The sequence below is a fragment of the Moschus berezovskii genome, chromosome 13 (genome assembly GCF_049115385.1).
Source record: "Moschus berezovskii isolate FMDL1 chromosome 13, NW_MosBer_1.0, whole genome shotgun sequence".
Taxonomy (NCBI): Eukaryota; Metazoa; Chordata; class Mammalia; order Artiodactyla; family Moschidae; genus Moschus; species Moschus berezovskii.
This window is the reverse complement of record NC_142472.1, coordinates 52,698,341-52,724,304: the sequence shown is the minus strand read 5'-3', so window position 1 is coordinate 52,724,304 and position 25,964 is coordinate 52,698,341. Positions and strand designations below refer to the sequence as shown.

At 45.9% G+C, this 25,964-nt stretch overlaps 1 protein-coding gene across 6 annotated transcripts in view; it reads left to right on the top strand.

The window, feature by feature from the left end:
- Positions 1-20,262, top strand: part of MTMR6 (myotubularin related protein 6) — a 38,679-nt gene extending 18,417 nt beyond the window's left edge. For 5 of the 6 annotated variants that reach the window (XM_088842691.1, XM_055426367.2, XM_055426369.2 and 2 more), the window contains one exon: positions 1,801-3,975. In XM_088842691.1, the coding sequence (XP_088698817.1) occupies positions 1,801-2,061 (261 nt within the window). In that variant the 3' untranslated portion in view covers positions 2,062-3,975. Of the gene's footprint in view, positions 1-1,800; positions 3,976-20,038 lie in introns of those variants that run through there. The other variant, XM_055426368.2, reaches the window with a different exon arrangement.
- The last annotated feature ends 5,702 nt before the right edge of the window (positions 20,263-25,964 follow it).

The window sequence follows — 25,964 nt, the reverse complement described above, 5'->3', positions numbered from 1 at the left end:
CATCTTGTGTGATATGTTTGGAATATTAAGTTAGTTTATTTCCTTGTTTGTGCTCTCAGTGTAAATCAGTATATATAGAAATCTCACAAGTACCTATGGTTGCTTCAAAATTAGATCTCCTCTGCCTTGAAATGGTTAGTTCAAATTGCATTTTCTGAATTTTAAAATATATTGAAATATTTGAAGTATATAGAAAAAATATAATGAATATTAGGGTATTCCCCACCTAGCTTTGTGAGATTTTAGCATCTGTTGTATTTGATTCAGGTCTTTCCTGTTTCTCTCTGAAGAAAAGGAGCATCATTGATCTGTTTGCAGCGCCTGCTGCATCCTGCTACCCGTTCTCACTGTACTAAGCCTGCCCGTGTTTTCATACTTTCTCTATATATGCTTGTATCCACAAACAGTTTGTCACAAATTTTTGTTTGGTTTAATATATTATTTTTATTATGTATTGAAAAAACACAGAAGAAAACAGTTTTCTATAAAGGGCAGCAAACTACACAAATGCCCAGTCCCTTCACTCCACTTCAGGAACCACATATTTTAAAACTATACAAAGTCTGTCACACTGTCATGCTTCACCTTTCTCTGCATTGTTCTTAAATTTGTCCGCGTTGGTACATGTAGATTTAGTTCATCTGTTTTCTCAGTAACTACTACCTGATATTCTCTTCTATGACTATGGCACAGTCTATCAGTTCAGCTACACTAGACATTTCAGTTATTTGCAGTTTTGGATTTCTGTCACAACAGGTGAAGTTGGATGACTTTTCATGTTTTTGTTGGCCATTTGGTTTTTCCCTTTCTGCATGCGAATGGCCCGTTCAAACCTGTACTCATTGTTCTGTTGGTATATTTGCCTTTTACTTACCAGTTTCTAAGAATTCTTTATATACTAGACACTAATTCTTATTTAGTTAAATTTATCATTAATGGCTTTGTCCAGTCATTGTTTTTTCCATTTTCACGATGGTGTGTTTTGTATAGATACTGTGAATTTTAATATAGTCAAATTCATCAGTCTTTGTTTTATGCCTTTTTAAAGAAATCCTTCCCCACCCTAAAACATTTCTTTACCATTATATGTACCCAAAAAGGATCAGTAAGTACATGTTTTAAAAAAGCCTAACCAGTTGTTATATCTCTGTGAGACTGTCCTGTCTGCCTTTTAGGCAGGGCTGTTGCTGGTCGGCTCTCAGATAAGGAGGCCATGACCACGTGAGTGACCTGTCGGAGAGGCCCCAGTTTTAGGTGGCACAGGAAGGTTATCTGGAGATCAGTCCGAGGATCTGGGGAGTGTGAACTCTGCCAACGAATTCTTTTAAAATCTGTTGAAGTAAAAAACTCTGTCGTGTTCTAGCGCCTGTTGTACTCACGTAATAGACCAGTGCAGGCTCACCACAGACAGAGCTCATCAGGCCAGCAGATCTTCAGCTAAACGAGTGTATGTTTGTCACATTGTACAGCTGGGATTTCAGGGTGACCGTCTCATACATATTTCTTACATTATAAAATGCTTACTTTTTATCCTTTCTAGGAAATGTATGTGCTTTTCAAATATGAAGGTCTAGTGACCCTCTTCTCTCAAATATACTTTCCATTGCAAAAACTGTGAACAGTTCGGATTCTCAGTCCTGTCTCACCTACACTAGATTTTAGTTTTTTGAGATTTAATTTTGCATTGTACATAAACGGAGCATTTGCAAACGCAGGATCTTTTTCTAGCTTTTATCTAGTATATATTGAACATGTGGGGTGTGCAGCTCATAATTTCTTTCAAATTTGGCTTTGTTCTAGCAAATTAAGCAACGTAAAAATAAGCATACAGATGGAATTCTCAGCAAGGAATTGTTAAATTCAGTCCGTCCTGAATCACCCGCCCTCAAAGCCACCCTGAGTCTCAAGGAGCAGGCTCTGCTGCCTGTGAACGATGTTCTTCGAACTATAGAGGGCAGCAGCCCTGCAGATAACCGCTACAGCGAATACGCAGACGAGTTTTCCAAAGCCGAGCCTGCGGTGGTCAGCCTGGAGTATGGCGTGGCCAGGATGACCTGCTAGGCTCAGAGAGGGCTTTCTGGCTGCCTGTGGTGCAATTATTGTGAGGGTGGTCTGTGTGCGTGATGCGAGGAATTTGCCTAATAATGATCTTAGAGTTTAACAGGTTAATTGTTGAAGTCAGGGTGACAACTACTCTTGTGAGAGAAGTCAGTTTAATTGCATTTCTAGCAAGGAATGAATGACTTTCATTTCTGTAAGAAAAAGGTGATATATTGGCCAAGGTACTCCAGACACAGTGTGTACTGTATACTAGTAAAGTGACCTGTCTATATGATTTACATGTTAATTGCAGCCAAACCTGAATAGCTTTCCATAAGTATAATTTGATAGCCAGAAGACTCAACTGACAAAGCCGTCCCTCACTTAATAATTGACATGGCATGTACTTTCAATTATGTAACTATGAATGTTTGCAAATGTTGCCTATTAGTGGTGTTTATTGTTGAAGTGCCATGAAAAATATTTCTAAGAAAGCCTTAAAACCTCAGTTTACTCATTAGTCATTACATCACTCTTAGGTTTTATAGCCGAGAGCAATGGTTTGTTCTGTTTTGCTTGATCAGCCTGGTTTTGTTTGTGAGGGGTTGCTCTCAAACCCGCAAGAGCTGCAGGCCCTACGGAGACATGGTCGAGGGACACTGCCAACCTCAGGTGTGACTGGTTCCACTTCTGGAGTCAAAACAACCAAACTGGCAGTTTAATTCTGGTTACTATTTGTTTAGTGCTGCATTTCATGACTTATTATTCACAGCTTCGATTGTTGGTTTCTTGTGCTTACATTTGACCGTCTTTTCTGGACGGATTACTGCATCCTATTGATTCTTATTTTGTGGTTGGCCTTATTCCTTGGATAACTGTGTGAGTTTACAAAGCTAAAGCTCTAAATCGTTATTAGAAACAATGAATAGTACATATATGTATATTTGCAAACTGTTTTATCTCTCACCGAATTGCTCTTCCTAGAATAAGTTTTCAATTTACTCAAGAATCTTTGGGTTTAAAAAAGGAGTACAGATAGTTCAGATTTTGCTTGGTTGCATGAGTTTTTCTCTGTGACACATTTTTTTCTTCTCTGTTTTCATAGAAGGAAAATTAACACAAAGGTAATGTTTAACAAAGAAACTCAATGCTAGGAAGAGTTTCATTTTGCCATGTTACGGTAACTGTTTATTCTCTGTACTAGTACATATCATTAAAGTACAAGAAAAAGAAAAAATAAAAGGAAATTACTTTCAATTGACAGTATCACCCAGCTGGCTTTAAAATGGAAAATTCAACAGGAGTGACACAAGCTGTGATTCAGGGGTACTAGGAAATCTGCATAGGATCCCTTCTGCTGCTTTTTATTACACCTACATCTGTTATATTGATTTTAAACATAAATATCTTTTTCAAATGGAAAAACAGGCTTTATTGTATGAGCTTATCTAATCCTATTTTTTCAGTGCTTTTCTGTAATGCATTATGTAATAAGAAAAATACTTGTTTTTAAACAGTAATAGAAACACACTGTAACGTATAGTCTGTGATTTAGCCAAGTGTATTTCCATGTTTGAGCCCTGGGATGAGAAACTTAATCTCTGTGACCACAGAAGGGAAGCTGTTGTGCCTTGTTACCTGGTTCCAGTTGCTGACTGTGGTTTTAGGATCTTCCACAGCACCCTTCCCATCTTCGGCTCTTTGGTTTATTGTCTTCATCTTCAGCTTGAGGCATATATATGTGCGTTCATGTACTCACGTGTGGACTGAGAAATCTGTTAACATCCTCAGTGACCTACAGGGTGTGTGTTGGTGAAAAGTAGATTGTGTATATGTCTTATAAGATTGGATTTGTATTCAGTGTGTTTGGGAGTGTATAGCATGTACCTTATTACATATATTATTTAATGCTCATGTTTTACATTGAATTTGTTTTTTAAACAAATGGGATTGAGTTGTGGTGTGTTTTTTCCCTTATTTAGTGTGGGGTCGCACAGAGTTGGACACGACTGAAGTGACTTAGCAGCAGCAGCAGGCAAAATAACCTGCACATAACACATTCATCGTAGTGTAAGGTTTGAGCATTTCACTTTTCAAAAGTGAATGTTGATAAAAATAACATATATAGAAATCATTTCCACAATACTTAAAATAAGCATAGAGGGCTGAAAGGTTCAACAGATAACAGTTGATAATGTCACTGCATTTTCCTTTCGATCCTGTCACTTCCTGATGTCACATCAGTATTTTACTGCGCCCTTCTCAATGTCGATGGAAGGTGGTGTCCAGTGGGTGTGTCCCTTCAAGGGGCAGGGTCTTCCCCAGAGGCCGATCTGCTTGTAATCAGGAAGAAGAAGGTGCCTGATAGAGAAACGTGTGACTTTATATAAGGGTGTTTATCAGGTTGGTTAGGCTAGAAGTAGCTTGGGAAATTGTCACTAAATAAAGATGGATGGAAGGCCTTTTTTTTTTTCCAGTTTGTTCGGTGGGGTAGCAGGGCAGGGGGTAGTTAACCTCAATTTTTTTTTTTAAAGACCATTACTTTTCGGGCAGTTTTAGGTTAACAGCAGAACTGGAGGGCAAGTCCAGAGATTTTCTGTATTCTCTGTGCCCCACACGTGCACAGCTTCCTACATCGTCAGCATCCCCACCAGATGGCACGTTTGTTAGGACTGATGAGACACACATCATAATGACCCCAAGTCCACAGGTCACCTTAGGGTTCATCTCGGTGTCATATCCTGAGGATTTGGACAAATGTTATGTATTGACCTTTATAGTGTCACACAGAGCAGTCTCACTGCCCTAAGAATCCCCCCTGTGCTCCACCCATTCATCCCCACCTCCCCCAACACTCAGCAACCACCCATCTTTTTACTGTCTCCATAGTGTCACCGTTTCCAGAATGTCATACAGCAGGAGTCATACAGTGTGTAACCTTCCAGGTCAGTTACAGAGATGCTCACTTAGTCATGTGCATTTAAGGTTTTGTGTTGTTTTTTTTCCGTGGCTTGGTAGCTCGTTTCTTTTTAGCACTGAGCCCTGGTGGCTCAGAGGTTAAAGCATCTGCCTTCAATGCGGGAGACCCGGGTTTCGATCCCTGGGTCGGGAAGATCCCCTGGAGAAGGAAACGGTAACCCACTCCAGTATTCTTGCCTGGAGAATCCCATGGACGGGGAAGCCTGGTAGGCTACAGTCCACGGGGTCGCAAAGAGTCGGACACGACTGAGCAACGGAACGGAATATTCCATCATCTGGATGAGCCACAGGTTATTTATCCATTCACCTACTGTAGAACATTTGGGTTGCTTTCCAAATTTCAACAGTTAGGAATAAAGCTGCCGTGAACATCTGCATCTGTGTTTAGGTTTCTGTGCAGGTGAGAACCGAGGAGCGAGGAGCGTGGCGGCTGGCTTATAGAGGAGGAATGTGCCCAGTGTTGTAAGAACCCGCAGGTCGGTCTTCTGGAGAGGCTGTACAGCATCTGCATTCCCACCAGCAAGGATTTCTGCATTCTGCATGTGGGAATCTGCACTCCCACTGGCAATGCTTGAGGCTTCCTGCCGCTTCACACCCTGCCCAGTACATGGCGTTGTCAGTGATCAGGACACTGGCCTTCCTGTAGGTGTGTAGCCGGTGGTGTTTGCTTTTCTCCCCCTTGTGCAGAAGGTCAGCTTAGGAATACTGGATGTTTTCCAGCTGGCATCCCAAGTCGGACAAAATGCCTGCTGTCACCTGCAGTGCTCTGCAGGGCAGTTGCACACTGTTACTGACATTGGTCCGTTTTCATTCCCCAGGTTTGAGCTATATTGTTGGCTTTTCTATGCAGTAATCCAGTTGGCATTAGCATATCTTGCTTAAATATGTACATTCTAACCTATTTTTAAAAACATGTCCCTTTACCTATATGGAAGGGGCTTCCCAGGTGGCGCTAGTGGTAAAGAACCGGCTTGCCAAGGTAGGAGACTTGAGAGATGTTTGATCCCTGTGTCAGGAAGATCCCTTGGAGGATGGCAAGGCAACCCTTCCAGTATTCTTGTCTGGAGAATTCATGGACAGAGGAGTCTGGCGGACTAGAGTCCATAGGGCCCCAAAGAGTTGGATGTGACTGAAGCAACTTAGCACACAGTGCATGTTTGGGGAAAGAATCTAAAAATGAGTGGATATATATATGTGTGTATCTGAATCACTTTGCTGTACAGCAGAAGCTAACACAACATTGTAAATCAACTGTACTCAAATAAAAATTAAAAACAAAACTAAAAGGTCACTATAAGCTTTAAGAACCTATACTAGAAAAAAGCCTGTAATTTAGAATGACTGATTATCAAAAGAAGTATATACTTTTTGCTGGCCATCTTATTTAAAAAAGCATGAATTTCTGCCATTTTTATAAATAATGTTAATGCTGCTCATCACTGAGCAAGTAGAATATCCTTTTGCACTGCAACTTCTATAAAATAGTGGAATGTGTAACTAAAAGCCACTTTCAGAATCTAGTTTGTTGACTCCTAAAGCCCTGGCTTTGAGCTCCTGATTCAGCAAGTGTGGGTTGGGACTGTGGAGTTAAAAACATTTATATAGCAATAAAGCATTTGCATTTTAAAATGTTTTGGAGATTCTGATGCAAATGGTAGGAGAATCCCACTCTGAGGATCGCTGCCCTAAATCACCTACCCTGATCCTCAATCAGATTCTCTCATTACTGAAAGAAAAACCAAATTGCTCTTGTACAAAAGAGGAGTAGATTGGAGAACATCTTACATCTGAAATGTCCATGTGTGTGCTGCAAGGGTGAGAATGAGAGACCTTTGTTCTGAGCCACTGAGGGTTTGGGTTGTTTGTTACCGTAGATGACCGGGTCCTTCCAGAATGGTGAGACCACTGACACACCAAAGAAGGGAGCGATTCTGATTCCATCTGAAGACCACTTCCTCATCATCCCCAGATGACCTTTTACTGAGGATGCTTGTACTCATATCCAGTAACGGTTCAGGTGGTGCATTTGGCTGGAGCCCTTTTGTCTCAGCCTCAAACATTACCTGACCTTTGCCCCTTGGCATTGATGCTTTGAACCAGAGCAGGTGTGAAGTACCACTCTGCCCTCTTGTGCTGCACACTTGTCCAGCTGTTCCCCCAGGTGTAGTACAGCTTGCTCCTCCGTCAGCTGTACCTCCTGTAAAGTAGGCACAAGGTGAGATTCAGATTAAGCAATTTAGGAAGGATGCTGCGCACTGCATATTGAATCCCTCTGGAGGGTATAGCATCAGACTGTCGGCCGTGCTGATGCTGAATTTGGTCACTTGGTTGATTTCTCCAACGTAAAGGTACATTTTTCCCCTCTGGATTTAGCCAATGCTCTGCAGGGTATGGATATCCTGTTCTCTAACAATTTACCCGTTGATATTTGCCTGAATCAGTTATTTCATTGTGTGATCACAAAACAGTGATTTTTATTTTTTGTATTTAATTTTTACCCAGATTTTTAATTTTTATTTTATTTTTACCCAAACAGTTCAAAATGTGTGTATTTGTGTGTGAATATATATACATCTTAGGTATGAAGATACCATTGCATTGGACTTGCCACATCATAGATGCTCGATAGTCACACGTGCCTGCTGTCTGGGGCAGCAAAAACCTAACCAGTGGGGTCTCCTTTGCCCAAGATCTGTTCCTCTGTTTACTTTCCCAAAGGTTCACAGGTTAAATTGATTGTTTTCCTGCCCTCTGTTGTTAAATAATTACCCAACTGCAAGCTTGGATACAAGACAGTTCCTGCAGATAGGTGTAAATCCTGGAGCCTTCAGTTTGTGCAATGACACCGTCTTTAGAAATGATCAGACATCGGGCAGAAACTGACGCTCAGTCTCGGCTTCTGAGGGGAAAGGAGGGCTGGGTCAGAGCCATAGCAGGTGAGGCCGTGGGTTTGTGCAGGGTCTTGGGCTCGTGGGAGCCAGAGAGAGGGAGGGCTTCTGAGCAGTGGGTAGATGGAGAGAGCTTCAGAGAGTCTGGGAACAGGGGTCGATGTGCAGGGAGGCTGGCCTGCCTTCCTTCCACTCCTGTTCACGTGAGGTCTGCGGGAGGTGAGTCAGGCACACTGCTCGTTACCAGCTGCTCACAGACACCTCGGTCTTGTTCTGTGTGGCCCTTCCATCCCCCTTGTATCCCATTACCTGAAAAATAAAAAACAACCACTTAACATAACTAACGTAAGCCTCCTTAAAGTACACGCAAAAATCAAACTTCAGTGGTTTTACAATTGAAGAGAAATGCATAAGTAGAGACCATGGAGGCAGATTGCACTTATGACTAGAAAGGAAACAAAATTCTTGTCTATATAACTTCCCCATTAGAAGGATTGATGTATATTAAAGATCATTGCTTTTAAAACCCGAGCACACAGAGCCCACGGGGATGGAACAGAACGGGAAGAGCAGCTCCTAGCGCCCTTGGTCCTGGACTGCAAGCCACTCAATGACTGGGCACCTTCCTCTTTTTATCTGCAGCTCAGGGCACATGGCCAGGTGCCCAGCAGTTGGACAGGAGAGCTTTATTGATTGGGTGGGTGGATAGAGATACAGCCCCAGCCTTTTTAGGGTCATTTCTTTCTAGTTTCAGATGGCATTAAAAGGAATTAAACAGAATCATGTTAAAATATTGATGCATACCAAGAACGGATACTTTTAATTTTCGACTAGGCTGTCATTTCCCCCATTTGCTAGGATGACTATTTCTTAATATGCTTTCTCTTCCCTTCATAATTCTAGCAGAGTATTTAATCTAAATATTTTAGTATCTTACAGAGCTTGGCAGTGAGTTAAGATTTTAAAATTTGAATATTGATACCAGCTAATGAGAATATAGGATCCTAGCAGGGATGTTTCAGCTCGGCTCGAAGCCCTTATGCCATATGTCAGCTTTCACTTGGAAGGCCTTGGAAGTGTGCTCCAAGGGCAGCCTCCTGGCAGCCACCTGGCAGCCTCGGGGCCAGGGCCACTGCTCCAGGAGGCAGGCCAGGTGGCTCTTGGCCAAATGGCTTCTGAAAATGGGCAACATTAATAAATGTTTAATGTCCCTCCTTTGCAGCTGCTGCAAAGCACTGTCCTCTGTATGAAGACCCTGTGTTTGGTGCTGTTTTCCTTGGTTGTCACCTGGACTGCTTTAATCCAATTTTCTATTCTGCATGGTAATCACGTCTACTTACCTTACCCCCCAGTGCCTCCTCCAAAGAATTTGCAAGTTCTTGGAGATGTTGAACTAATACAGTGTATAGCAGTTGCTCTCATAGGACTATATTTTAAAGGGTAGAATAGGAAAAACAGAAAGCTGTGGTCTTCAGTGAAGACAAACAGTAGAGGGATGAATTTTCAGCTCTTTATATCTGCCAGGTCACCGCCTGATGGTGTGCCTTCCAGGGGTATTTTATTTGGGCAGGTTTCTGATTCTTCCCTGCCTGCACTTGAGTGACATTTGCATCAGATTCTTAGCCAAGTGGCTGATTCCTTACATGACAAATCCATGCTGTCATTCAAGAAATACTTTGTGCATGACCTTCGAGTCTAACACTATTCAAGGCACTAAAAAAACAAAAATAAGACTTAGGTGTTCATGCACTCAAGGGTGGATGGTAGGGGAGAGATCGGCGTGTAATCAAGACAGTTGACAGGTGGCATTAGAGTTGTGTACATTGTTCCTCCTGTTTGTTACAGGAACAAAGGAGTGGGGAGCCTTAGCTGGTTCTTTGTGGGTCCTGCTGGGGGCTTGTTTGGGAGTCGGGAAGGCTCTACAGAAGTGGTGGTGAAGTTGAGTTTCAGATGAGGAGCGGAGTCCACCAGGTGGTGGAGAAGACGTGGGCGGATGAACCAACACAAGGGCTGGACAAGGGTGATGAGTGCAAGCGACACAGGTGCTCTGACACGGAGCCAGGGGGCGGTGGGGAGACGTGGGGAGGGCAGTGGTGGCTGGAGCAGAAAGGCCTTATGCTCTGCTCTGGTGGTGGGTGCCGTGGATCAGGGAATTTTACACAAGGAGGTGTGTAGTCAGTGTATATTTTAGGAAGATACTGGGAAGGAAGGGTGTGATTGGGCGGGTGTCAGACACCCCTGGTGCTTCCCCACACACCCCTCCCCCACCTGGGAAGCACAGGATTTCACACCCTCACGGTGAAGGATGGGAGCCAGTGGGTCAGCGCCTCTCCTGGCCCCCTCCTGGGTGGACAGTCCAGAGAGGCAACCTGCCCGGGCCTGAGGAGTAGGAGAGGCCCAGGGGGCCCCAGGAACTCACCCTTGTGCTGGCTTTGCTCTGCCTGCCTCATTTCAGGCTCCCCCACTCTAGCGCATGTGTGCGTCCTAAGTCACTTCAGTCGTGTCTGACTCTTTGCGACCCCATGGACTGGAGCCCACCACATTCCTCTGTCCATGGGATTCTGCAGGCAAGAATACTGGAGTGGGTTGCCATGCCCTCCTCCAGGGGATCGTCAGTTCAGTTCAGTCCAGTCGCTCAGTTGTGTCCAACTCTTTGCGACCCCATGAATCACAGCACGCCAGGCCTCCCTGTCCATCACCAACTCCCGGAGTTCACTCAAACTCACCTCCATCGAGTCGGTGATGCCATCCAGCCATCTGATCCTCTGTCGTCCCCTTGTCCTCCTGCTCCCTATCCCTCCCAGCATCAGAGTCTTTTCCAATGAGTCAACTCTTCGCATGAGGTGGCCAAAGTACTGGAGTTTCAGCTTCAACATCAGTCCTTCCAATGGACACCCAGGACTGATCTCCTTTAGAATGGACTGGTTGGATCTCCTTGCAGTCCAAGGGACTCTCGAGTCTTCTCCAACACCACAGTTCAAAAGCATCAATTCTTCGGCGATCAGCTTTCTTCACAGTCCAACTCTCACATCCATACATGACCACTGGAAAAACCATAGCCTTGACTAGATGGACCTTTGTTGGCAAAGGGGATCGTCATGACCCAGCAATTGAAACCAGGTCTCTTTGGCAGGCGGATTCCTTACCACTGAGTCACCAGGGAAATCCCTTCCCCCAACTCTTGTGCGTACCTCCCAAAGCCACTTTCTACACCCAGCTGCCCATCACGCCTCTCTCAGGGGGAGGGGAAGGGAGACCCAGGTGGGATGGCAGGTCCTAACAAGGAAGCCTGTGCAGTAGCTCAGTGGCGATGACGAAGGACCCATACCAAGCATTGTCTCCAGCGGTCAACCTCCTAGGTTCACAACTCATGGTTAATATGGTCAAGAAAACGAATGAGCGTCAGGTAGTCAAATACCTGATTATTGTGTAAACGAGAAAAGGATTCTAGCATCTGGCATTCACTCTGTAGATTCTGTCTAAAATCAGCCTGCTGTGGGGACTTGACATTGTGTGTGCGAAAGGAGCTTACTCCTATAATGGAGTCACCAGAGAGCAGTCCCAAGAAAGCCAGTGACAAGGTTACAAGTGTCATCTGGGGGTGTGTGGGTTCCAAGAGAAGGCTTTTAACGTCTGGATTCACTCTGGGTGGTGGAGTACAGTATTTTGACAGGGAAAACCTGCTTTTAGCCACCTCAAATATTTATGTCCTTGACTTCTCTCTAGCCCGCCTGTGGGGTGGGGGTACATTCAAAGAGGAGCCTTGACCCACAGAGGAAAGCAGGGAGAGATCACTAAAAACATGTGCTCACCAGGAGGGAGGAGTCATGCCGTGTTCAATAAAAGCAGAAGCAAGTCTGTGAAGTAGTCTCCACTAGTTTTTACAGTTACATCGGCGGGAAAAGGTATATTGGGTATTTCACGTCAATGAAATTCAATTTCCAAGCATGTGAAGTCTGTTTTCCTGGCGGGAGATGAGGCCATAACTAGGGAGTGGTTCTGCTTTGCTCAGGACTGGAGGGGGCACTGAATTTACCTCCATAGACCTGGGCAGCCAGGGACCTTGCTGGCAACCCAGGGTTCCCTCTCCTGGTAGTAGCTTTAGACTAAGGTGCAATTTATCTAACTTGTATTCCTGCATTCTCTGAAACAAGCACACACACATGCCATGTTGATCGCTAAAAAAATTTTGAGAACTTTTAGGGCTGCCTTCCTATAAATCTCCAACCTTTCCTGGAGCCTCCTTCCTCCAGGTGATGGCCTGGCTTCTCTGTGTTCTGTGAGAACACACGCCATCCAAAAGGGCTTCCCCTCCCATGGCCTCCCCATTGCCACCTCCAATGGCCAGTTCTCTTTGCTCCCCATCTGTCTTCTTGGGACCTTGGATGTGATTGGTCATCCTTCCTGCATGGAACTTTTCCTGCCATTGGCTCCCCTCTGCTCTGTAGCCCCATGTGTGGGGGTGGCCTTGCTGCCTTGTCCTGGCAGGTGTGTGCAGCCCTGGCTGTCCTGTCCCTGGCTTCTTGTTTAGAGTCTAACATGCATTTCCTTGCACCAAAGAGGTGGGCATTTATCTGGGATTTCTATTTAATTTGGGGTAGATCATTGATGTTCCATAGTGTAAATGAAAATGGGATCCAGTGCTTGCTGCTCAAAAGCCAAGAGAGAGGCCAGTTTGGTGGAAAGGAAAGTTTGCTTTATTTTGGATGCTGGCAACCCAGGAAGTGGTCGGGGAAGACTCCACAGGCAGCTCTGACAGTCATCTTTAAATTGATCATGGGTTGTCTGACTAGTGTCACCTTGATTGTTTTAAATATAATCTTCAGTTCCAGGTTGGTTTTCTCCCATTTCCTTGGAGCTAGTTCTCAGAATTGTAGCAGCTTACGTCGTGACTGCGGTGTGGTCATCACGTAGCTAACTTCTTCCACCTGATGGGGATTTCAGTCTCTATAAGACAGCTCACAGGACATGGCTCAGAATATTATCTATAGCCCTTGAGGAGGAACTAAAGATCCTTGAGCAGAGAAATCTGGCAGGCTACAGTCTATGGAGTCATAAGAGTTGGTCATGACTTGCGAATAAATCACCACCACCACCACCACAGCTAACTCGATGGACATGAGTTTGAGCTAGCTCTGGGAGTTGGCGATGGACAGGGAAGCCTGGCATGCTGCAGTCCATGGGGTCGCAGAGTCGGACACGACTGAGTGACTGGACTGAACTGACCACCACCACTGACTAAACTATTATTACTTAGTCTTATTGGACTGTTTTCCCTTGTTTCTGCATTTTCTCACTTCTCTGATTAAACTTATTCTTTGGCTGAAGTTTTTTCACAAACGAAAGGCAGGCAGAGGATGTGCAGGCAAGGACCACAGGGTCCTGCTCTATTTCAGTAGGGTGGAAAGTTCCCAAGCCTGGGAGCTTTCAGAAAGAACCACAGTTGTCCACGTTGGAGCTTGATATAGTGAAATTTGGGCCCTCCATGTTAATATCCCAACTGGCGTGTCTGCTGAACTAAGGTTTTGCTACCTATCAGATAATGGGATACATTGAAGTCTCAAAATGCTTTTGTTTTTAAAGAAAGCAACACACATATGAACTAAGACTCAGATAAGAGCAAAAGGAACAGAATGTCAAAAGGAGTAGATAGAAAGCAATCACAGAGCCCAGAACACCACTGATGAATTATTGACAAGAGAACATCAGAAGAGTGAGTGCATCAGGAAAGCCAAGAGCTGTCCCCTAGATGAAAGCGATCAAGCAGGCAAACTTCCAGAATAACTACTTGGTACTAAAACAAAATGAGAGGAGAGACGTGGCCACACCCTCATCTCCTGCCTGGACACCCACTCAATCCCAAGCGAGTCTCCCCGCGGCCACTCTGGTTCTCTGCCCCGACACCCCTGCAACAGCCATACTGCCCTTCTCGAGGTGTGCACGAGATTCTGTCTAGCCAAGCAGAGACTCCCCCATCATCCTCCCGTTGCCCTTAGCAGCCATCCAGTCTTCCAGCGGTGCCCAAAAGGGACTTCACCTGTGCCTGTCTCTGGCCTCCTTTCTCATCACCTGCCTGACTTTCCCTCCTGCCCTCTTTTTGTTCTTTAACTTGCCGTGCTTTTTCTGTCTTTGCATCCTTGGCAGTGCTGGCCTTAGGCCTTCGCAGGCCTGCCTTCCATGAAACCCGAGCTCCTCTGAGCACTGTGTACCAGGCAGCCGCTCTTCTGTCCCCATTACACGTCCCCCCTTGGTCATCTTCATGCCATTGTCTATAGTCAGTTTGTTTACTTTGTCTATGGTTGCCCCACTGGGATGGAAGCTCTATTGCTATTTTCACAGCTGTATCACCAGCACCTAAACCAATACTAGGCACAGTGATTTTAACCTAAAATGTGACATCTCCCTGCCAGACCTCTTATGAATTGGATCTATAAACTCAAACACAATAGTTGTTGAAGGGAGGAATGAAAAAGTATAGAGGAGTTTGAAAAGATTATAAAATACAATAAATGCTAATAAATGGAAAAAATTTAACTGGATAAAAAGGGTAACTGAAATAGATCAATAATTTAAAATTATCAAAATTTTTGTTAAAGATTTATTTTCCCCAAATTCCAGAATAGAAAACTGTAGACCAACCTCCGCTTCAAACACAGGTGAAAATCCTACATACAATGCTAGCAAAATAAATGGAACAGCACATTTAAGGAATCATTTATTATGATCATGTAAAATTGACTACAAGAATAACTACACTAATATTAATATATTAATCAAATGAATAACTCTAAAAGGAAAAGTTCATCTCATTAGAGGCTGAAGAGACTTGTGAAGTTCAAGGCTCTTGCCCTACCGAGATAAGAAAAAGCCTTAAAACACTAGAGATTTGAAAGTGCACATTTGTACAGAATATGTAGCTTCATTAAACAGCAGCTGACTTCAATGTGAAACCTTAGAAGTATTTCCATCAATACTGGGGGTGAACCAAGGATGTCTGATATGGCTATCATTGCTCACCATTTCCTGGAATCTCTGGGCAATGCACTTAGATCAAGTGGAAATAAGATATATAATTACTTAAAAGGAGCGGAAAATCACAGACAGTATTGTTGACTGCCTATGAAAACCCCAGATAATCAATTAAAGAAGCATTTCCTGATGAAGAATCAGTAAAGTGACTGGATGCAAGATTACTAACAACTGAGAGCCTGCTTCTGCACCAGCCAGCTGCCGCATTCTCTATCTTGTCTGAAACAAATTGTTTGTCATAATTCAGAAGTGGGGCCAGAGCTTTCATTAAGAAAATGTTACAGATCAAAGCTTTGATTTTTTCCAGTAGTCATGTACAGATGTGAGAGTTGCACCATAAAGAAGACTGAGTGCTAAAGAACTGATGCTTTCAAATGGTGGTGCTAAAGAAGACTCTTGAGAGTCCCTTGGACAGCAAGGAGATCAAACCAGTCAATCCTAAAGGAAATCAACCCTGAATATTCATTGGAAGCACTGATGCTGAAGCTCCAATACTTTGGCCACCTGATGCAAAGAGCAGACTCATTGAAAAAGACCTTGAAGCTGGGAAAGATTGAAGGCAAAAGGAGAAAGGGGTGGCAGAGGATAAGATGGTTAGATAGCATCACCGACTCAATGGACATGAGTTTGAGCAAACTCTGGGAGGTAGTGAAGGACAGGGAAGCCTGATATGCTTTGTGTCCATGGGGTTGTAAAGAGTCGGACACGACTTAGCAATTGGACAACAATTTTCCCACCCATGTGATTTTTCCCTCTTCCTCATTCTGGGACGTGTACCTCACAACTCCAGCCCACAGGGCGGTTTGCATGTTGAGGAAGTCACTCTGCTTGAAACTGATCTTAAAGGTAAGAGTCACTTTCTTTTGACCTCAATTTCCTACCGTGTCATGAAGATTCATGAGGGAGAAGACAGAGCCCATAAACTTCCCCTCATTCCAGGCAAGCCTCTTGTGCTCCTGAGCACACACTGTTCTTGAATGACTGCACCTTCCAACGGCCCCCTGGCCCACTGGGAGTAAAATCTCAGCCCCTCACTGGGGACTAAAATCCCAGCCCCTCGCTGGGGACTGTGGATGTAACCTTTTCCCTGCCAGCAGGCCTCTTGTGTGCCATGAGCCAGAATGGGATAAAAGGAGCCTTTGTCCTCATTACGAATCCTTTCTTAGGAAGACAAAATCAAACCCACTGTCAAAACCGCGATACCACTTTTAGCATTCCAGTGCTTGGTTGCTGAAGCGGGGGTGGCGGGGGGAAGGGGAGGATGATGGGAAATTGAATTGCGGGGCACCGGAAGGAGGGCACTTTCACAGCACCCCTGGCCTCGCCCCCGCCCCCTTCTGTGGGAGGCCTGGGAACAGAGCTGCGGGTGTTCCTGCCTTGGTCTGGAGGACCAGGGCTTTCATTGTGCTGAGCTGGGTTTCCCACTGAGCTGCCAGTCAGACACAGCAGGACTGGAAGTCCAAAACCCTGTTGCCAAGGCCCAGAGAGCATGCAAGGACCATCTCCACGGAGAAACGGCCCTGGGAAGGGGCAGCCCTCCCCCTTAACATCACCCACATCATCTGCACCAGCACTTTTAGAGTTAAGGCTCTAAAATGTTAAAAAAAAAAAAAAAAAAGGTGAAAATGTTAGTCGCTCAGTCATGTCTGCTCAGTCATGTCCGACCCTTTGTGACTCCATGGACTGTAGCCTGCCAGGCTCCTCTGTCCATGGTATTCTCCAGGCAAGAATACTGGAGTGTTGTGCCATTTCCTCCTGCAGGGGATCTTCATGACCCAGGGATTGAGCCCAGCTCTCCTGCATTGCAGGCAGATTCTTTACCAGCTAAGCCACCAGGGAAGCCCTCTGAAATGTAAACCTCGTTCAGCTCCTGCAACCTAGGATTAGCTGCTGCTGCTGGTGCTGCTGTCAGGTAACAGAGAGGAGCGGGGCCAACTGGTCACCCTTTCCTAGAGGAGGACATTCAGACTCTTGGTCTGTCACTGCCAGTGCAATTCACAGTTCAGAGACGCATTCAACTGGGATTCCCCAGGACAAAAGGCAGCATGATTGGAAACTCAAACTTTAAATTGAATCATAGTCTAGTTAATCTTTTATAATTAATTACTTCATGTACAGCCACCGATCATTTGAGCATCCTGAGACCCAAACCTGAGCTAATTGGTGTTTGGCGAAGTTGTTATCTGCATTTGATTCCATCTGTGTTGTCTTAACTGGTCTTGGAAATAACAGGGTCCAGGTGTTGTTCAGCTTAGTTTTTTTTTTTTTTTTGGTCTATCTATTCCTTAGTTTTTGTTGTTTGTTTGTTTTTGGCATTTTTGTTGTTGTTGTTGTTTGTCTTTGACCATGCCATGTGGTTTGTGGGATTTTAGTTCACCAGCCAGGGATTGAACCTGTGCCTCCTGCAGTGGAAGCAGGGAGTCCTAACCACTGGACCATTGGAGAATTTCCTCCTCAGTCTTACTTACACACATGGATTATACCGGTTTTTGTTGAGTCTCATCTAATTTTTTAGGAAATGCCTGACTTTAGGATAACCTTAGTTTTACAGCAGAGATGCGGAGAGAATCCCAGACGCTTTTCCCCATTTCCCCCACTGCTGGCATCTCACCGCAGTGGGGTTTGTCCCAGGAACCAATATTGGCATGTTACCACGAAGCTGCATTCTGTTCTCAGACTTCATCATTTTCTCCCTCAATGTTCTTCTTTGTTCCAGGACCCTATCATAGGTTCCATTTAGGGGTCGTGTCCCTGTAACCTCCTCTGGTCATCAACAGTTTCTCAGGCTTCCTTCCCCTCATGCTGCCTGCTGGCAAGAATCCAGGAGGGCTTCACGGAAGAGGTCCCATCCAGGATCTTCATTTTACAGCATCCTTTTGATGGCAAGCAGATCACTCGCCTCTCAGAGAGTGAAAAGGACCCCAGCACCCTTGACTTGTCCCTGGTTGGCACCACCTCCCATGATAAACCAGATGTCACCAGTGGTGGCTTAGATCTTTGTCTGCTGCTTTGTCTGCCAGACACCTTTTCTGTGAAGCCTGGTTCCCAGCTGCTGGTCCCTCGTGTGACCCCTTCCACTATGGCACAAGGTCAGGACCTAGCTGTGCCCTCATACCCTGGGGACAGCCCACAGGCAGGTCAAAGCCTGTGTGGAACAAGGGGCTAGAGCGAGGACCCCTTAGAGAGTGTGGGCACGATGCCTCTCCATCCATCCGGACAGGCCCTGTAAGTCCTCATCTGTTCCAGGGTTGGCTCATCAGCCTCTCTGAGGTCTCTGGAACCCCTGGGGAGACTGCCCAGAACCGGTGCTGTCATTAGTCACCACCTGGAAGGACAGTGGGAAGAAAGGACAGTCTCTGAGGACTCAACCTTCTGCAGAAGAGACTGAGCAGAGACCTGAGGGTAATACTTCAGTGATCCCATCAGACTGGATTTACTGAGCCCAGGGAGAGCCCATCCTACAGAGCGAGGCTCCTGGGGACAGCAGTGAGGATTGGAGACCTGCAGAGAAAGGGGATTATTTTGGGTCCCATGCCCAGGCCCTGTGTGCCCAAGACAGTTTCATCCAGACTGCAGCTCCAAGGGGCAGAACCCCAAACCATCCTATTTCATGCCCCCAGCACTTCTGTAAGTATCAGAGAATAGACAGGCTTCTGTTTTTCCTGGTTATAAACTCCATCCTTAATCATTACTCTCGCAGAAGGGTCTCACGGCTGTTCTCCAGATCAGCACAGAATAACGTGATGGATGGAGCTGCAGACCTGCTTCATGGGACACGGGGACGCTGTGCCTAATGAAGGAGATGAAACATTCATGACCCTCATGTTTCACTTCCAACCCAAAGCCTGGGGTATTTCATAAATGTTATTTTATATCAAAGCGTGTGGAATCACTGTCCCAGGAGCATTTGATCAGTCAGATATTTCCTCTCTGGAGCAGCTGTCGGGAGATTAGAGGCACGTGTGCAGCCACACAGGACATGCACATGCAGCGGGGAGGCCAATGCCCTGCCTGGGCTGTTCTCAGCAGAACGGCCTGGGAAGGAAACCGCGGACCCTGCCCTGTTTCATCAGCACCAGTGATGTGTGTGAAAGGGTCCTCGATGGAATTTGAACAGACAGTCGACCTTTGGAGAGAGGCAGTCCTCCCTGTGCTCTGGGGCACACAGATGTACGGATGTGAGAGTTGGACTATAAACAAAGCTGAGCACCGAAGAATTGATGCTTTTGAACTGTGGTGCTGGAGGAGACTCTTGGACTGCAAGGAGATCAAACCAGTCAATCCTAAAGGAAATCAACCCTGAATATTGTTTGGAATGACTGATGCTAAAGCTGAAACTCTAGTACCTTGGCCACCTGATATGAAGAGCTGACTCATTTGAAAAGACCCTGATGCTAGGAAAGATTGAAGGCGGGAGGAGAAGGGGATGACAGAGGATGAGACGGTTGGATGGCATCACCGACTCAATGGATATGCGTTTGAGAAAACTCCACGAGATGGTGAAGAACAGGGAAGCCTGGTGTGCTGTAGTCCATGATGTTGCAAAGAGTGAACCATGACTGAACAACAGCAACACTCCTCCCCTTGCTCTGGGGCACACAGAGATGCAATTTTTGGGGGCCTCAAAAGGGAGAAAAAGGGGGAATCATGGCATACGTATGGTATTTGGGTAAATGCTGGGGCTCACAGGCTCTTGCCCACTTCACAGATGAGGAAGCAGGGTTGAGGAGATGCTGGGGATTTGGACTGAGGTCTTGGGGTTGCTCTGTGGGAACCATGGCTCAGAGTTATCTCTGGGCAAAACCAGAACAAACACCCAAGACTTCGTCCATGTAACTTCATCAGGAACCGTACTGCTCAGCATCTCCTTCCATCTTTGGATCATCATAATCTTTGGATCATCACCAATAGATGATATGTGCAAGAAGTCTTGCTGTCACCTGATGTAAGGATCAGACACTGAGAGGAACTGGGCTCCCAGCTTAGAGCTGGGCCCCACTGTGAGGTACCCATTTCCCGAGAGTGGGTGAGGCTGGCCAAGGGCACCTGCTTCTGGCATTTCCCAGCCGTTCTCTAAAGGGGGCTGTTCTCTCCTCTTTCAGATCACCACATTGTCAGGTGGACAGTCAGGCTGAGAGCATCCTGACGACACTCAGACAATCTGACGCCACCAGGCCGACATCCTGCTTGGTGTGACCCTCACCCGCCAATCCTGTTTCTGCCTTTGTCCACTGAGGATGCATGTAAATCAGTAAATGCACTTGAGGGCCCATGTGCCCCCCTCCGCCCTATTTGCTGGTGAACAATAAAGATGGTTAGCTTTCAAGGCTTTTCATGGGCTGCACATGTGACAGGCCTCAGTTACCCATCCTTTCAGAGCCCTGGTCCCCAATTTGTGAAGGATGAAGATAGGCCTAGGAGTGGGGTTCACTGCCTGGGGTCAGCAGAGCTTCCCTCCTTCAGTTCTTGGGGTGCCCGGCACATGAGAGGTTCCCCCAAAGGACAGTGGGAGCCACTGTCTCTATTGCCCTGTCTACGTGGAATCAGGAGATTCTTTGAGTGTGAGGGCCAACAGTTGCTAAAAGTAAGAAAAATTGTTCCAGTGATTCTTATCTAAAAGCATGCTCAGAGCCCATGCCCCAGGGCCTGGTCTGAAGGATGTGAGTGGGTCCAGAACCAGTGGGCCTCTGAGTGATGCCACATCCTGAGGAGTCACGTCAGGGAAGCCACTGAGCCTGGTGCTCTGTCTTCCATTTTGGCCTTCAGTCACGGAGCCAACTATCCTCAGAAGATCCTTCTCCTTAATGATTCAAAATGTAGCCAGGAAACTGTGGCCCAAGCCCTCAATCTAGGAAGCCACTCACCCTTCCCTTGGAGCACATCTGGGAGCTGGCACACACATGTGTCCTTGCTCCCTTACGTAGCTCTGTGGGCACTCCTTGACCAGCACTTGGCTCTTATAAAATACCTTCATGATCTTTCAGATTGAACGGCCAGACACACGGCCACCCTTGTCCAGAGTGCAGCCTCATTCCAGCTGCCTGGGCCTTGGACACCCCACCCCCATCCAAGGACACACAGAGCGGGCTCCCCCACCAACCCTAGGAGCCTCAGGGGCTGAGGGGCGTTTCTGCACTGGGGGTGCTGGCAGGACCAGTTCAGGCTGTCTCCTGGCCCGGCTGCCTGTCTGGAGAGGGCCAGCTGTCGGGGGCCCGAGGTGCACGCTCCGATAACCCGCACGTCCTTGCCCACCCCACCAGGACACAGACGCCTCACCGCCCTTTCTCTTTTCTTCCTCTTCCCTGGAGCCAATGAGGATCTTTTGAATGTTTCTTCTCCCATCGTTCACTTGGTTTTGGTTTTGGTCTTTCCATGCTCTTTCCTAAAGTGTCAGATATTCCAGATGGACTGGTAACACCTCGATGCCACTTTGCTCACCTGAGACACCCCCTAACCTGGCACGCAGGGCAGATTGGGAAGATGCGCCCAGACAGAGAGCAGTAGGGTCAGCTGCATTCCCCAGCCTTTTGGCTTCAGGGACCAATTTCGGAGAAGACAGTATTTCCACGGACTGGGGTTTAGGAGACGGTTTGATAGTTTCGGGATGATTCAAGAGCATTGCATTTATTGTGCACTTTATTTCTATTATTATTACATCAGCTCCACCTCAGATCACCAGACATTAGATCCTGGAGTCTGGGGACCCCTGGGGTGAGGGAACCCAGGAGGACTTCTCTGCCATGTTGCTTGCAGTCTTGGGTTTTATGGCGATGGGTTTGGTTTTATGGTGATGGATTTGGTTTATGGTGATGGGTTTGGTTTTATGGTGATGGGCTTGGTTTATGGTGATGGGCTTGGTTTATGGTGATGGGTTTGGTTTTATGGTGATGGGTTTGCTTTATGGTGATGGGCTTTATTTTAAGTAATGGGTTTGGTTTATGGTGATGGGTTTGGTTTATGGTGATAGGTTTGGTTTTATGGTAATAGGCTTGGTTTTATGGTGATGGGTTTGGTTTTATGGTGATGGGTTTGGTTTATGGTGATGGGCTTGGTTTATGGTGATGGGTTTGGTATTATGGTAATGAGTTTGGTTTATGGTGATGGGCTTGGTTTTATGGTGATGGATTTGGTTTTATGGTGATGAGTTTGGTTTATGGTAATAGGCTTGGTTTTAAGGTAATGGGTTTGGTTTTATGGTGATGAGTTTGGTTTATGGTAATGGGCTTGGTTTTATGGTAATAGGCTTGGTTTTATGGTGATGGGTTTGGTTTTATGGTGATGGGTTTGGTTTTATGGTGATGGGCTTGGTTTATGGTGATGGGTTTGGTTTATGGTGATGGGCTTGGTTTGTGGTGATGGGTTTGGTTTTAGGGTGATGGGTTTGCTTTATGGTGATGGGCTTTATTTTAAGTAATGGGTTTGGTTTTATGGTGATAAGTTTGGTTTTATGGTGATGGGTTTGGTTTTATGGTGATGGGTTTGGTTTATGATGATGGGTTTGGTTTTATGGTGATGAGTTTGGTTTTAAGGTGATGGATTTGGTTTCCTGTTTGTCCCTGGACAATCATCTTGCTTGGACTGTATGTGATGATTCAGGGTCCTTCCTGGTGGTGGTTCACACATCTCTCAGCCAAGACAGATTCCAGCACAAAGGATTCTGGGAGGTTGGCAGGACAAATCAACTCCTCCCTCCTCCTTCCCCTGCCCCCTGTCCCCCACCCCGAATTCTCCAGGTTAATTCTGTGGGTTAGTTTTCGGGGCAGCACTGCACTCTGTATTGAGCCCCTCTGTTGTGGGACAACTCAGGCAAGTGGTTGTCATCCTGTGGCCACGGTGGGCAATTTTGGTCAATGGTTCCATAATGGAATGAAGGAGTGAATTCCACTTTTGGCCACACAGGCCACATCTCCGGACCAAATCTTGGGCAACAATGTGGTTCATGAGCAGAGAGCTGGGACATATTTCACTTATTCATTCAGGATGGAAACTGAGAAGTAAGACACTGCAATGCACTCAGTTGCTGAGTCTTGTCTGACTCTTTGCGACCCCATGGACTCTAGCCCCTCAATCTCCTCTGCCCATGGGATTCTCCAGGCAAGAATACTGGAGTGGGTTGCTATGCCCTCCTCCAGGGGATCTTCCCAATCCAGGGATCGAACCCCCTTCTCTTCTGTCTCCTGCATTGACAGGTGGGTTCTTCTACCACTGCACCACCTGAAAAGCTGAAGAGGGTTAAAAAACAGTAAGTAATGAACAATGATCTTAGTGAGCTCTCCTAGCGCTAAAAAAGGTTCTCATCTGGTTCCCTTGTGTGAGGAGGGCTTGTTAACGGATATGGAGGAGATGGAGACGTGCGGTCTGGGTCCCTGGTCTCAGGAGAGCAGAGCAGACCTGACTCTCAGTCTGAACGCATGGCAGCTCTCAGGGCAGCAGAGCCTGGTACCGTCGGTTCCTCACTTTGCTTCCAGTCTTTTCTGCTAACTCTGTCTCTGTATTTCACGTTCAAACTCCCCAGGAGGAGAATCCGATTAGTCTATTACAGTGGTGAAAATTAAATTAACCTCCCACCCGGTGCAGGGATATTCAGACTAATTAAAATAAGCCACGGTCTAACCTGCTCAAGTGTTCAGCAGCAGAAAACAGAAGTATCGTAAAATCTGTAAATGTTACCTGCAAATACAGAGAGAGCAGCCCTTTCTCTTTCCTCCCCTGCCCTCCTATCTCTCACTTTACCCACTTCCCACCTCACTCTCTCTCCTGTACATACCCCAGACCACACTTGGCAGCTGTACCAGTCCTTGGTGTGGCCCCCCGCCCGGGCTGAGGAAGTAGGGTGGTGGGGGAGGGAGGGTAAGCCTCTCCATGTTGGCCAGAGGAGGGTTTGGGTCCCCAGTCCCCAGGTGAGATGGAAGACCCTCCTGTCCTCAGGCTGGAATTGAACTGGCTGCAGAGAAGCTTTAGCTTGTTCACAAAAATTTGTTTTAATTTATTGTGGAAATGGGTTTCACACGTACACAAAGGTAGACAGAATAGAGTCATAACCACTGCCCCCTTTAAAAATCAACAGTATTCTACTTTTTGTTTTTTACCTTTTATTCCCCTGTGCAATGTCTCCTGGAGGATTTTAAAGCAAATCCCAGACATGGCATCACAACACTGATAGTACTTAAGTGTGTGTCTTTAATACATACAGACATTAAAAAAAAAGCATAACCACAATGCTGTTATCACGCCCAACCACACTTAGTAATATTCCTGCAACATCTAATATTTAGGAGGCAACTCAGGTTCAATTTTCCTCTTGACTCAAAAATGAATGTTTCAGTTCATTTATTCAAATCAGGACCTCCCCTTGCCTTCCGTTTGTGGGATGGGTCTCTCAGGTCTTCACGTCACTCCTGATGGATTTTAACAGCCACTGATGATTGTTCCCAAGCTCCACTGTTTCTTCCCAAAATTGTGATTTTCCGAGAATATAATTGCTTGCATATTAATTAGCTGTGTTCTTCTGTTAAGCATTTCCCCCCATTAGCTGCTGGGTTTCTCTGAAATATGGTCTGTACAGGAAAGAAATCCTCTCCTTTCCATTCCATCCTTAGAATAATTTGCACATGTCCTATCCACCTCCAGAGACAGCCAGTAGGTTTGGGAAACCCTGAGCCTTCTTAGCCCCCATAGCCATGGGAGCCAGTTCCTGTAAGAAATCTCTTATCTGTATCTGTATCGACATCATCAATCTCTCGGTTATGTTTCTCTAATGCATTATTTTTTTGGGGGAAAAAAAAGAGCCCAGATGCCAAAGAAGTTCTGCTCTCTCTACTCACATAATTTTTGTCCTTTGATGTTTGTGTCACAGATGGTTTCTCTCCTTTTAGAGAATCCGTTTTAAAGATGATTTTCCCTTCTGAATAGACTCCTGAGTGAGTGACAGGGGCAGAATTCTCAGTGCCAGGGGCACTGGTCTGCTGGCATCTCAGCCAGTGAAGACTCTCCCTTTCTGGCCTCTGCCTCCAGGACTGTTTCTCACAGGACAGAAGCTTCCTAGCACCATGACCGAGGGAAGAGCTTTGTGAAAGGCCTGTCCAGAGAGGGTGGAGGAGCCAGCAGGCAGCCTGGCTCTGGGCGGGGAGGGCTGCACTCCTTTAGGACACAGAGCTCAACTTAGATGGGCTCTGCATCCTGCTGGTTCCCTCCGCTTCCCTTTCCATGGAGACGGGAGGACCTGCTGACGGTGGTGGTTTGGGGAAAGGTGGCTTGTGTTCCAGCGAATGTTGTGGGGATGGAAGTACTTCAGTTCGGGGAGATTACATTTGGAACATCGAAAATAAACGTTATAATGTTACCATTTTAGCATGTATTTAAGTGATTTGATTTTTTAAATTTTAGGATGTTATCATTTTATTTTGTAAGGTTATAATTTTCATTTCACATTATTTATAGTAATATTCACTGAACAGAAATTAATAATTTTACAGCCAAATATTTTATTCATTTCCTTACCATATCTAATTTTTTACAACCCAGTGGACTGTAGCCCACCAGGCTCCTCTGTCCATGGGATTCTCCAGGCAAGAATACTGGAGTGGGTTGCCATGCCCTCCTCCAGAGGCTCTTTCTAACTCAGGGATCAAACCCACATCTCTTAAGTCTTCTGCATTGGCAGGCAGGTTTTTTGTCACTAGCGCCACCTGGTAAGTCCGTTAACTGAATACATAAGCAAATGTGAGACACTCCTATTTGTCAACTAAGTCAGTCAGCCTTGTATGAGCTTTTAAAAAATTATCTTTCTTTCCTTTGTTGTTCAGTTGCTCAGTTGTGTCCAACTCTTGGTGACCCCATGGACTGCATCACTCCAGGCTTCCCTGTTCCTCACTGTCTCCCAGAGTTTGCTGAAACTCATGTCCATTTGGAATTAATTTCCTGTCATCTTTCAGGAGGAATGTGACATCAGTACCATCGCTTGCACGGCAGGGCTGTCTGACTCGGTGAAATTCGAGTGTCAGGCACTACGTTAAGCCTTTGGAAGGG